Genomic DNA, 13715 nt, shown 5'->3' with positions numbered 1-13715 from the left:
TATAAATGAAAATGAGGACATTCTTAATAAGCTTCATTTCTTAAATTGGAAAAAAAAAATCTTGTAAAAGCAGATGGGGTATTGTTGTTAAAGGATCTATCATTTTATAGAAAAATACAATAAAAATCTTAAGTTATTTTGGTAAAAATAAGAAATGACTGTAAGTTAATTAAATTCTTAAAAATATTCAATATTTTTAATAATGTTAACACTTATAATTTGTTGGTAGGAAAACTCTTAAGTAATATTATTTAAAATGCAGAATGATATTTTTTAAAACATGTAACTTTAAAATTGTTTCCTATAAGAGACATATTTTTGTTAAACAAAATAAAAATTTAGAATTTATTGTTTTACACTGATCACATTGGGTTTAATAGTTTGGTTTTATGTAATAGATAATTTTATTTATTGGATTTTTTTTTCTTTGTAATCTTGTTTTTCTTGAAAAAAGGTGTAGTGAAAAAAATTTAGCCCTTCAGTATAATTGGGAAACAGAATAAATAGATCCTATAATTATTATTTATTTATTTTATTTATTTATATATATATTTTTTTATACTCTTAAACTTTTTGGGAAAATAAAATAAAATCAATAAAATTAGCGTAAGTTCAAAAAGGTTTTTTTTCTTTAGATTTAGGGATTATCAAGATAATTTAGGGTTTATCAAGATTGGTTACTTATTTACAGTTAACATTTATTAATAAAAATATTTAATAATTTTTCGAGCCTGATATTTAAAGTAGATCTTACTTAAATATTCAATTTTGTTAAATATTCTTTATTTTGATACTGTCATTATATTTTGCATTTTATCTTCTCTTTCTTCCTTATATTATGATTTGAGAATATGTACTTGCGTAAAAAGTGCCTCTTAAAGTATTTTTAAAAATTAACTAAAACCTCATTTAAAAATTATTATTATTTAAATTTGAAGTATGATTTAATATGTTGATAATAAGTAATTTTTTTTTTTTTTTTTGTTGAATGTGAAACTTTTGAGTTACTTTTATGCTACTACTACGTACAGAAAGAATTTATAACCATAAGATCAATTATCATCGAAATAAATAACCATCAGTCTTTTTATTAGTCCTAAATTAGGCCTGTGTGTATATATATATATATATTATTTTCTTATTTTTTAAGCGCCATATAAACTTCAGTGTGTTATCTTTGAGGAAGATTCCTGCCTTTTACAGAATTTATGAAAAGGTACTTTATATTTATTTATTTATAATTGAAATTTCTGGAAAATATGTTGATAAAGTCTAGTATTGTCTCCTTATCACATTCTTAAATATGTTGATCTATTGTTAACATATGTAATAAAAATTACTGTATATGTAGGATTATTGGTTAGTTACTTATTTGTTTATGGTCCCTCAAAGTAACTGTTGAAATTATGTAACCATTTTAAAACTGCTTTTTTACATTCATTGGCTTTAACAGTTCTGAAATGATATTATATTATAAACTGGTTTAAATGGAGATGTAACTTTATTGTTATTGTTTTTAAAATGTTTGAATAATACACAAACAAGCAAACATTATTTCAAGCACAAAAATTTTGCTTAATGAAAAGAATAATAAAGCAAGCGTAATTATTAATAAAGTAATATATTAAATAGATTAAAAGTTAATCAAGTGCCACTCACATTTCCTCTTGAATTATCACATACATTTAGTGATTTGAGTGGGGAAAAACATTATTATAATGATATTATTATTGAAATGTAACAGTTTTATATATTTGTAATACTTTAATTTAACATTGGGACTGGCTATTGAGAGGAGATTTCAGTAAGATTATTAGAAATTTTTTTTCTTTTAAAATTATTAATCAAAATCTTTAAAAAAAAAGTTGTAAGTTGTGCAAAATTTTATACCTTTATTAAAGTGGCTTCAATTTTTGATTTTTTTTTTAAGAAACTCAAAATATTTATAAGATTGAATGCATTGGTCAACCATTTGCAGGATACTACACTTGCTTTGCCAGTGTAGAGTGGAGTGACAAACATAATAAACATTATTGTACTAATATAATTTCATATTGTTTTCATTTATATAGTATATATATATATATATTCTACTGTTTTTCTTGAATTAGGCTGGTGGAGACATGCAACAAATCACCACAAAGAATTATGCTAAGGATAGTCGACATTGTATACTTCTCAGTGGTTACCAATTACAAGGTTGGTTAATTTTCTTCTATGGTTTTTAAGTGTGTGTTTTTTTAATATTGATATTTAACTTTTTAATAGTTAGTCAATTTTTTTTAACCTATTAAAGTGTATTTTCTTAGTAGGAAAAAAACAAGTTTTCTGTTTTAGAAAGATGCCATGCTCCTCCCCAAACTCAAATTATAGTTTACAGTTAAATGATTAATCTACCGTTTAACTCTCTTTTCAAATAAACTGGTGATTTCTCTAACTTAATAATGAATAGATTACATATTGATAATGCTTTTCTGAAATATTAATTTTCAAGCTGTAGGTGACAAAATAGAATTAATTAATTATCGAAGTTAATTTTACATTATTAAGTATATTTTAATTTTAGTAGTATTTTGTGTGCTTATAAATATGTCTGTGTTTTGTTTGTGAGATTAAAATATTTGAAAAAAAAAGTTCTCTTGTTGGTACAAAATAATAACATACATTAATTAATCATTCCTAAGTAATTTTCAAAAATAATTAAACATTTTTATCTCCTATAATTCACTTTCCATTTTAATTTCTTTTTTTTCCCCAATATAAACATTATGGCAAACTTTGATATTTTCAGAGAGGCCTATAAGTCCTCCTTTGATGGAAAACAAACCTACTACTGCTTCTGTATGTAGTCCAACATCCACTGCTCAGAAACGACCAGCTACCAATTCACCACCTCATCCTAGGGAGACTGCTGGATTTAAACAACCCAATACACAGAGTATGTATTTTATTTTTATATGGGTAAAATATGATAGATTTTGAAGGATTATAGATTTTTAATATGAAAGATAAGGAGTTTATGCATTTCAGTACAAATTAATATCAACTCCTAATAGAAGGTTTTTAAGATTCATGTTTGAAAAAAGTGTGACTTTGGTCCGTTAATACGTTATGTATCTTGATGGGGATTTTTTCTATATATTTTTTTCTTTTTCCCAATTGGTATGTATAAGATGTTTTTTTTTATATAAATGTTAACTAATAGTAGGAAAATTAGAAGAAAAAGTTTGATTGTATCTGATTTTATGAGCAGGAATCTTTATTAGCTCTTAGGTTAATGTCTCTTATTCTTTGTATTTTTATTAACAAGATCATTTAAAAGATTTTGACTGATATGCTTTTCCTTTAAAAAATTTTTGATAAAATGTCCTTTAAATTAATTGGTTAGTTCTGGTGGGATATTTAGTCAATTATTTTAAAATTATTAGCTCAACTTGTATACTCTGTTAACTGAGAAATAACATGTTTAAATTCTGTTGTTTACTCTTAAATCACATTTCTTTTTTTAATTGCATTAGAGTAATTGTATCATTAGACTTCACAAATATTGAATCTTTATTTTATTTTTCAGATTACAATCCTGGGGGATTAGAATGGCCCACTTCAGAAAGTCAAAGTGGTACAATGACATCTCAAAATTCTGTTCAGTCTACTTTACAAGCTCCTAGTACAGGACAGTCTCCATTAGGTGGTTATGGCCAATCTTCTATGCCTGCACAACCCAATCAAGCATTGCCACAAAGAACTGGTATTTCCATGCCTTCATCTCACCTCAATTCTATGAATCAGGTATAAATTCTATTTATCACAATTTTATTGCACGAAATTCTCTGATTGAATAAAAATGCCATTAGAAACAAGGTATTATAATATTAAAATTGTCATTCTTTCAAGTTCAAGTGTTAATGTGTTTATTTATGTGGATTGTTTATTTCTTGAAATTGAAAAAATATTAAAAAAGTGTTTTGTTCTGGAATACTTAAATATGAATAATTCAAAAGTTTATTTTGTTGGGTAATGTAAATATGTCTTATACATAAAGATTCTTAAATTTAAATTATAAAGCACAAATTTAATTTTTTTATTTTAATATCTGAGAGTAGTTAACATTTTTGACAAAATTACTTGAATTTACTAAAATCACTTCTAATTATTTTGTAATTAAGTAATGAGCTCGGAAGAAAAAACATCGAATTCTATTTTTTTATTCTATTCAACTGATCCAAAGTGTTTTATTTTAGAGACAATAGTTACTTTTTAAATGTTGTTATTTTTGTTAACTTACTAACAATGTTTTTTAAAGTTTGCTTTTAATGCAGTGTTTCGTATGTTTCTGAGAACATTAGAAATTAATTAGGGAAAAAAAACTAAATTTATTTTTAAATTTGTATTTTTACTGAATAATTGTTAATTCTGTTTAGAGACATATTTGCTTGATTACTGATTTATTAATATCTTCTCAATGTATTAATCGATGTACTTTATTTTAGCCAAACCCTCCCAATGTTACAATTACTAATAAAGGACCACCTCAACACTCAGATGGTATTAGACCTCAAAGAGGCCATTCTCCTGTTCCTAATTGTAAGCCTAGTTTTGTTAATATTTTCACTCTGTATTTCTTAAAGTTTCATTCTATGAAAACATTTTTTTTTTCTTTTTTTCTCCAATGAAATATGTTTTAAAACCTATGTTATCTCAGCTAAAGTGTTCACTGTGTATCAGAGAATTTAAAAGCAGAGTAACAAAACAATGGGAAAACACTTGCTGTTTACAACACTGTTGAGAATATCTTTAGTCATGTGAGATGGCATATACCAGAGTTTTAATAATAAATTCTGCATTAAGTTATCTGAGTTTATGTGGTTTACTTTATTTTATATCAATTCAATCTTTTTTTTAAATCTATACACAAAAAATCGGATATATGTTGCCTGTGTATAATTATTTACTGCTTTGAACATCTTTTCAGCTCGGTCCCCGTAGGTATTTATCATTTCCTATATCATTAATGTAAAAGAAATTCTGGTCCTTAAAGCATCCTCTAATACTAAACTAAACTCATTGGCAAGACAGCCCATTGAGTGCCGTGGCCCATTGTACCCATCTCAGTTTTCTTGACCTTTGGATTCTGGAGTGCAAGAGCAGCTGTTCTGGTTGGGTGATTAGCCTAACTCAGAACCCCCATTGTTTGGCTCCCAAGCATGCTTGGTACTCATTTTATCGACCCACTGGAGGGATGAAAACCTGAGTCAACCTTGCCTGGCCCGAAGATTGAGCCAAGGACCTGTTGCATGACAGTGCAAAGCACTACCATTCAGCCATCAGGTGCCATCCCCTAATACTACTCCTTTGAAATACTGAGGAGTTTGTCTTATACAACTTCTTTAAAAATAAACTTGTCTGCAGCTTTAAATTCAATATTGTCAGACTATAGCAAAGTTTCTGAAGGCTATATCGTAAATGGTTTCAGAAAAGGTAATTTTTCTTCAGTTTCGACCCAGAAGAATGCTTTTCAAAAAAGAATGCGGATATTGACTTCATGGAGTGCTTGCAATGTAATAACGATCTGGCTGCTTACGAATCAAAGAAATTTCAATAGCTGTACTTTTGGAATCTAGTAGAGGGGAAGATGACTGGTAGTCTTCCGATCCACCATCATTATTCAATGTTGCAGCAATTGAAAATTGTCTTCCAAGGACTTGAAGAACAAGAGAGAGAAATGCATGCCTTGGGAATTGGTATTCTGTACTATAAGACAAAAAAAAAGGGTAGATAAACAAAATGTCAGATTTTTTTTTTACGTGAAAAGCTGTCTTCTTTGCAAAATAAATTACATTTAAGTTTCAGATTATATTTGGGTATTTTACAAAATGTAATTAAATTTTTACACATTTATATTTTACTTATCATGTCCCCAGTAAAGAGACTTCCCCTTATTTACAAATTTTTTCTTTAGTCCGAATAATGTTCTTTGTATATTTATGCACATGTATGTGTCTATATTTTTATTCGATTGTTCTTTAAAGTGAATATGTACTACTAAATTACTTTAAAATAATGTAGCAGTATTATATATATATTTTAAAAAAATCAGGATCAAAAATAGGTCTATAAATATTTTTGATTTAATTATGAAGAAAAAAAAATTTAAGTGGGAAATATTATGCAGATTATGAGTTTTTTTTTATATATATTTTTATATCACCTTGAAAGGGGGAAATGTAACCTGTATGTATTATTAGTGGAATGATAATTTTTTTAAAAAATATATTTCTTTTTATGTTAAGAATTTAGCAATTTTTCTTCTTTTATTCTGTTTTTGAGCTGTTTGGCAAAATTAAATAAACCTGAGGCAAATTGCATTTAAAATGCATTTTTGGGAGATAGAGAAGATATTAAGCTTTTTTTCTTTCATCTAACAGGTGGTCCCCGTATGACTTGGAATCAAGCTGCTGCACCTTCACCTCCTACATCTACACCCCCAACAACCAGTGTTCTTGCTGCACAATTAAATATAGGTCCAAGTAATATGCCAATTAGATTAAATTCACCTCAAATTCCCTTGAACCAAACTGTATCTAACATAGTTTCTCAAGCACAATCCACAATGAATAGTGGTCAAAGTAAGTGCTGTTAATAAATACAATTTTTAAATCAGTTGTTATGTAAATTTAATGTGTGACTATTAGTCAATAACTGAAGTATGAAAATAGGATGCTTCCAAGTAATATTTTGCAGTAATATTTTTTTTAAGCTAGTCAATAATTGTTTGTCAATTTTGATCAATGCATAATTGAACTACTTTTATTAATTGAATTGCATTGATCTATATTTTGAAATAAAATGTGCAATTTGTTTGCAATTTTAATTTTGCTAGCAGCTTCCAATTTTAGAATTTAATTTAATTAGAATTTATTCAATTGAATTTAATTTCATTATTGCAAGGCATTCTGCCCCAATCTTATTTCAAAATTTTTAAATTAATAAGCATTATAAAATAAGGTTTTATCAATATTATGTTGCAAGAAGTGATCCAAAGGGGTAAACATTTAAACGTTTCTAGAACTAAGGAAAATCATAAAAACTATCTTTATGCATCATTTTTCAGGCTTTTTTATTTTTCCTGTTGTGTTTGTTGCTCATATTTTTTAATCCTTTATCATTATATTTATTTGTTCATCCATTTATGTTTTCAGATGTTTTAAATGCTGGTGGTATCAGAGGAAGTTTATCTAATATAGGCCTCAGAATGCCTACAGCTTCATCTGTACCTGTTTCAATTGGTGGATCTAATCCTCTTGCACCTCAATTGAATCAACACCAAGGCTTTGGCCAAAGTTCCCAACCTCAACTGCAACAGACTACGAGTATGTCTAATACAATGCCCTCTATGCAATCTAAGTTAGGCAACACAAACAATGGAAATCAACTGATTTCTTCTCAAGGTCAGACCATGACTACGGCATCTACTTCCAACATGCCGTTACAGTCAGTGCCTGGTATTTTGCCTATTTCTCAGGGCACCTCACAGCAAGGGCAACAACCCACTAACCCCTTAGCCACCACAAAAGACAGGCGAACGATATGGCAGGGCTATCTCGAGTTCCAAGAGAAAGTTAACCCACAGCAGGTACAAGGACAAAGAGTGACTCACGCTTTGGCTTGTACCTTTTCTTCTGTTGTGGCTAATACAGGGGAATTAGATGTGTAAGTAACTATTCAATTTTCCATTATTTATATTAAATATCATTAAATTGTCATTAATATTAATAAAAAGTGAATTTTTTATTCACTTTTTATGTTTTATGTGAATTGTATTTTTATACCAAAGCCTGTCTTATTTATTTAGCAATGCTGATAAGTGGCCAAATAGACTTTCACTACAATTGATTCCCAGGCAATTGATAGTAGCAGCCAATTTATTTGCAATTTTGAAAACTGCAGCCAAGCATGTGCTTATTCATTTTACTCAAGATTGTGATGCTTTGAACAAGTTGTGTAAAAACATGAGTTCTGGCTTGGTAAGAAATAACTTTATTTTCAGAATTTAAAATTTAATCATAATAGTATTTAACCACTTTTAATATGATGCAAAGTTCAGTATATTGCAACTCAACTGTCAAAAACTGTTAACAAATTATATTGTGTATATTTTCTTATAATATTTTAATGCACTGCATTGTTAATTCTTTGTTTCCAAATATCATAGTAAAATATTTTTTTGTTCCTGATTATCTGAAACTTGTTAGTTGTATTTCATTAACTCTGACAATTGGACTGTACTCAATAATTATTTTATTTTAAACTTTTATACACACATTTTCACTGTTGTATAGACACATCCGCTTAATTGCGGAACTCTTTTAACACTGCTTCAAATAATTATAACTCTAAGAGATGGTGCTTGTGTCGCAGTGGGCACGAACATCCCGCCCAACATTGACATGTTTACATTCAATTAACTCACACTTATTTCATTAAATGCAATTAATGAAAATAAAACAAAAACACAATATAACAATAACATTGAATCACACACACAAAATTACTCATTAAAAGGTAAAATACAAATTTTTGAAATGGGGTGTTTGAAAATTCCTGATTGAGTTTTGACTTTAACGACTCTGACACGCTTATCGCTGCCAAAATAAAGCTCAATTATTCTACCTAATGCCCATTTTTGCGGGGGTAGATTTTCATCCTTAAGGAGCACTAGCTCATTTTTACATTGTCCTTTTTTACCATCCACTTGGACCTCTGTTGTAAATTGTTAAGGAATTTTATATGCCATTTCTTCCAAAAGATTTGAACTATTTTAGTTAATTTCTTCCAATTAGACAGTTGATTGTCCTTATTTTGAATTAAATTTGGTTCTACAATAGCATTTAAAGGTCTACCGATTAACAAATGAGCAGGAGTTAATGCATCATAAACATCAGAATCAGGTGACAGAGGTACAAGCGGTCGCGAATTTAGAATTCCTTCTATTTGGGTAGTGACAGTAAGGAATTCTTCGTAACTCAATCTGAAATTGCCCACAACTCTTTTAACGCCACTTTCCCAGAGACCACCGAAGTTGGGTGCTCTCGGTTGGAGAAAGTGCCATTCGATTCCCTCAGTTGTTAAATAGTTAGCCAAGCAATCGTCTGCTTTTACAACCAAATTATGCAATTTTGATAGATCTTTGTTGGCTGCTGTGAAATTTGTGCAGGGTTCCCACGGTCCTTGAGAGTCCTTGAAAGTCCTTGAATTTTTTTTTGCTAAATTTAGGTCCTTGAAAGTGCTTGAAAAACGTCTTAGGTCCTTGAAAAACTTGATAGGTCCTTGAATTTGTCCAAAACTGCCGACGGCCCTTTTTATAAAACACCCGCGGATCTTTCTCGTTCTTTCTGTTTTGTTCCCGAGCTCTCTCACGTGGTTTTTAACGCCACCGTTTCTAACCGGGTCTAGTGTCTTGGTGTCTGCCAAGCGCGTGGAGCACAGCAGACAATCAATGCGTTCGGGGCGAGACTCCACTTCATCTTCTGTCGCATATGCTTAGATCTTCTCTTTTCTTATCGAAACTGGAATAATCTCGAATTTCGTAACAATATGTACCTTGTAGTTTTCAATAAATTTGCCGTTTTACCATGCGCACTTGTCCTTACGTTTGCGTCATTTCAAAACTTTATTGTAAAGCGTATTCGCAAAGGCACGGCTTCGTATTTGTGTTATGTAGTTTAGACTAGTTATGCCTGGGAAGTGCTATTTTAATCCCCAATGGATGGATAATCAAGCTTATAAAGAATGGATTTTATCGATGCCCAAAAAGAAGTTCAGAAGTGCCGATTATGCATGAGGGAGATCGATATCGCGAAAATGGAAGAATCTGCTCTTAAATCACACATGAAAGAAAGGTAAAACAAAAAAGCAGTCTCATGCCTTGAGTTCTCTTTTTCCAAAGACATCAACATTTAATTCATCTGGTGTAAATACTCCTTCAACATCGTGTGCCCCATGTGAAACAGAAACTTTAGTGGCCGAGGTAACATTGTCTTCAAAAGGAATGTGCTTGATGCTGAAATTCTCTGGAGTCTGAAGTGCATCACTAGTAATTATTCATGTAACTCCTGTGAAGGGATTAGTAAATTGTTCTCCAGAATGTTTGCTGATAGCTGTATAGCGAGACAATTTTTTTGTAGTGCCACAAAGTGAGCCTATTTGGGCTCCTTTGGATTGGCACTATACTTCAAAGGGATTCTTATAAATGAGCTGAAGAATGTTGATTGCTACACTACACTTTGATGAAACGTTAAATCAGTCTCTACCATCTAAGCAGATGGACATTATGGTAAGGAATTGATAATAAAGTTTGCACTAAGTATCTTACATCCCAATTTATGGGTCATGGAACTGCAGAAAATATTTTGTCCTCTTTTTACAAATGCATGGATGATGGTTAAAAGCTCTCTAAAATACTTCAATTATCCATGGATGGACCCTATGTCAATTGGAAATTCTATTAGAAGCTTCAGTGTGAATTAAAAGAGAAGTATTCCCACCAGGTCATATTCATTGGCAGTTGTGGATTACACATAACGAATAATACTTTTAAACATGGTGAAAATGGGATATGTTCCTTCTAATTTTTATTAAAAAATTGTTGCTGCATAACATTTAGAGAAGGTTGTGTAAATTATGGATGAATAATTTCAGAAACAATGTTTAATAGAGGAGAGGAGGGGGTTATGGAATAGTCATGGAATATGGAATACCTAAGATTTAGCTCTGTCTTTCATGCAGCCTTCACATGAAAATACACAGGATTAAAGGATTTCACCATTAACACCTCATTACCATTAGTTATAGATTGTGCTGAAAATGATTTTGTGAATTAATATGTAAAACCAGCAGGGTTCGTGATTTTTTTTGATTTTTTTAAAAAAAAATCAAAAGAATCAGATTTTTTTGATTTAAATCGGATTTTTTTGATTTAAATCAGATTTTTTTGATTTTTATTCATATACACTGTGAGAACTTTAATTTATGATTAAAAAAATTATAAATGTTTAATCAAATTAACTTAATATTAAAACTATATTGTAACAATATTTTAGAAGCTCTAACTAAAATAATTTTTCATTATAAAACATGGCTTTGAATGCAAAGCAACCATTTTGAAACAAATGCATGATTAAAATTTAAAGACTAGATGAAATAGAGAATTTAAAGAATACTTCAGGGGTGTGTCTGGGTTTTTCTGAGAGGTAACTATTTTGTGAAAATAAAAAATTACATTAAAAAATCAACACAAATATAGTAAAAATATGGATTTATCGTTTCTTACGAGACACAAAAATAAAATTTTAAGAAAAAGTATTTCGTGTGATTATTCTATCATTTTTCCTAAAGTTGAATTTGTAAAGGTACCGTTAAACGTAGTAAATTTGGCTTGGACAGACCCCTGTATTTTAACTATTAAAACAAAGTTTCAGTTAACAAATCACAACTTTAATTTAAAATTGCGATTTCTCTTTTTTTTCTCTTGATTTTTAAAATAACAAAATAAATGTAGCAGACTGTGTTTATAAATGTAGTCATTCATCTTTATCAAAAAATAAATAAATATTTAATCTATATATTTTTATATTAAAATATTCATTTTTAATTCTATGTCAAAATAGATAAGTTAAGCTTAAAAAAAATTAGAAAATCTATGTACTCATTGGAATTTTTTTTCACAAAATTTCTTTATAGAAAATCAGTAATGTCAAAGATACTGTAAACACATTATGAGAAAAAAATACCAGTTAATAACCCAACCCTACTGCATCAAATAGACTTTGAAAGGGAAGAATGACACTATATTAGGAAAAAAACATCTGAATTCATCTGCCCTTTTTTTTCTTTCTGTTTTTGGCATATTAGGGTAGGTATAGAACCTGAAGCTTCAGAAATATGCATTTTCCACTAATAAAATATGATGTAGATTTTAATTCACGCTTTTTCATTCAAAAGGTAGAATTTTAATTAACATTATTTGTATTATTTTTTGAAAAAAATTCATGTTTATTAATTACTTTCTACAGCTATGCAAGTCTATATTAAGACCGCATTAAATGTTTACTTTAATCTGTACTTTCAATCTCAAGAATCAAAACATTTTTAAAAATGTAATTTCAAATGTGTTGGAATTTAACACACACCAAGAAAGTAATTTCGTTAACTAAAATTAATTACTGCAGCAATTTATTTAAATTAAATTTTAATACTAAGAAAAGAAAATAATAAAAGTATCAAAAATTTAAAACACTGTTTTTTGACTTCTAAAATCAATATATATAGATAAAAAAAAATTAGTTGATTTAAATCAATGATTTTTTTTAAAAAATCATTTGATTTAAATCATGATTTAAATCGTGATTTTAATCAAGCTGATTTAAATCAACGAACCCTGAAAACCAGTAGGGTTGTTTTTAAAAGAATATAAATTTTAGTCCATAATACATATACTCTCTTCTCTCTATATAGGCAAAGCATTTAGGTATTATATTTGAAATTAATTATTGCCACAACAAGCATTGTTGCTTCTAGTAAAATAGAAGAGAACAATTTTTAAAATTGGTCTTAGATTAAGGTCCTTGAAAATTTTGTTGAGGTCCTTGAAAAGTCCTGGAAATTCCTTGAATTTCAATCTCATCATAGAGTGGGAACCCTGTTGTGGCATTGTCCGAAAACAACTTAGAACATAAACCCCTACGAGCCACAAATCTCTTTAAACATGCAATAAAGGCATTTGAGGTTAGATCCGTTACTAATTCTAGGTGTATTGCCTTAGTGACTAAACACACAAAAATGCAAACATAAATTTTATGGTAAATTCCCTTCCGTGAATCTGTGCCCGAGCAATTGAAAGGAAAATCAGCATTTACTCTTTCTTTCGGGAGATTTCCCATTAACTGTTCAACTCCTAAAGGTTTTACCTTAAAGCAATCGTGCACAATTTTCCTGCACGTTGCTTTACCCTGAACTGGCCAACATTTTTGTCAAACATAATGTAGTAAAGCAGTAGGCCCTAAATGAAAATATCACTTGTGATAGAACTCTAAAATTAGCCTATTTAATTTATGACCTTTAGGCAGGATAATTTGAAATTTACTATTAAATTCTACATTAGCATGATTTATTCTGCCATTTACTCTTAACACTCCTTCTTCATCAAAAAAAGGATTTAAATTTTTTATCTTACTTTTGTGTGACACGTTTTGTTGAGCCCTTAAACACTTGAGCTCTTCTTCAAACTCTATACTTTGAACGTTTTTTATCAGAAAAGTTTCACTCTTACTTCTTTCTTTCATAGTAAGAGGTCCCAACATCCTATTTCCAGAATTCCTTACATTGTGGATAAATCTGAAAAGATAACTAATAACATGCAATACTTTAGAATAACTTTTGCTAATATCAAGTAATTCAAGAATAAAAGGGTTAGAAGTCATATGAAGCACAAGTTTGTTAATTTGTTCAAAATGTCTAATCTCGCACACAAACACATAATACACTTTAAACTTTTGCTATCAGCCAAAAATGCTCTAGACATATTTCTCATATTAGACGATTTATGACTGTTGACCTCCGTTAAAGATTTTCCGCGTGAGACAAAAAATAAAAAATAAAGCTAGTAGTTAAACGTGATGCAAATTGCAAATGGGTTTCATTTGTGTGCCTAGTTGTTT

The 13715-nt window shown here is 29.2% G+C and overlaps 1 protein-coding gene across 1 annotated transcript in view; it reads left to right on the top strand.

The window, feature by feature from the left end:
- Positions 1 to 13715, top strand: part of LOC107445677 (mediator of RNA polymerase II transcription subunit 25) — a 39542-nt gene that overhangs the window by 7979 nt on the left and 17848 nt on the right. Inside the window, exons 7-14 of the mRNA XM_016060137.5 lie at positions 1151 to 1216; positions 2112 to 2199; positions 2792 to 2938; positions 3572 to 3789; positions 4491 to 4584; positions 6426 to 6626; positions 7200 to 7710; positions 7853 to 8024. Of these exons, the coding sequence (XP_015915623.2) occupies positions 1151 to 1216; positions 2112 to 2199; positions 2792 to 2938; positions 3572 to 3789; positions 4491 to 4584; positions 6426 to 6626; positions 7200 to 7710; positions 7853 to 8024 (1497 nt within the window). The remainder of the gene's footprint in view (positions 1 to 1150; positions 1217 to 2111; positions 2200 to 2791; positions 2939 to 3571; positions 3790 to 4490; positions 4585 to 6425; positions 6627 to 7199; positions 7711 to 7852; positions 8025 to 13715) is intronic.

This window comes from Parasteatoda tepidariorum, chromosome 6 (assembly GCF_982258835.1).
Source record: "Parasteatoda tepidariorum strain Cologne lab strain chromosome 6, Ptep-v5.0, whole genome shotgun sequence".
In the NCBI taxonomy this organism is placed as follows: Eukaryota; Metazoa; Arthropoda; class Arachnida; order Araneae; family Theridiidae; genus Parasteatoda; species Parasteatoda tepidariorum.
The sequence above is the reverse complement of the archived record's forward strand: the minus strand, read 5'-3'. Positions and strand labels throughout refer to the sequence as shown.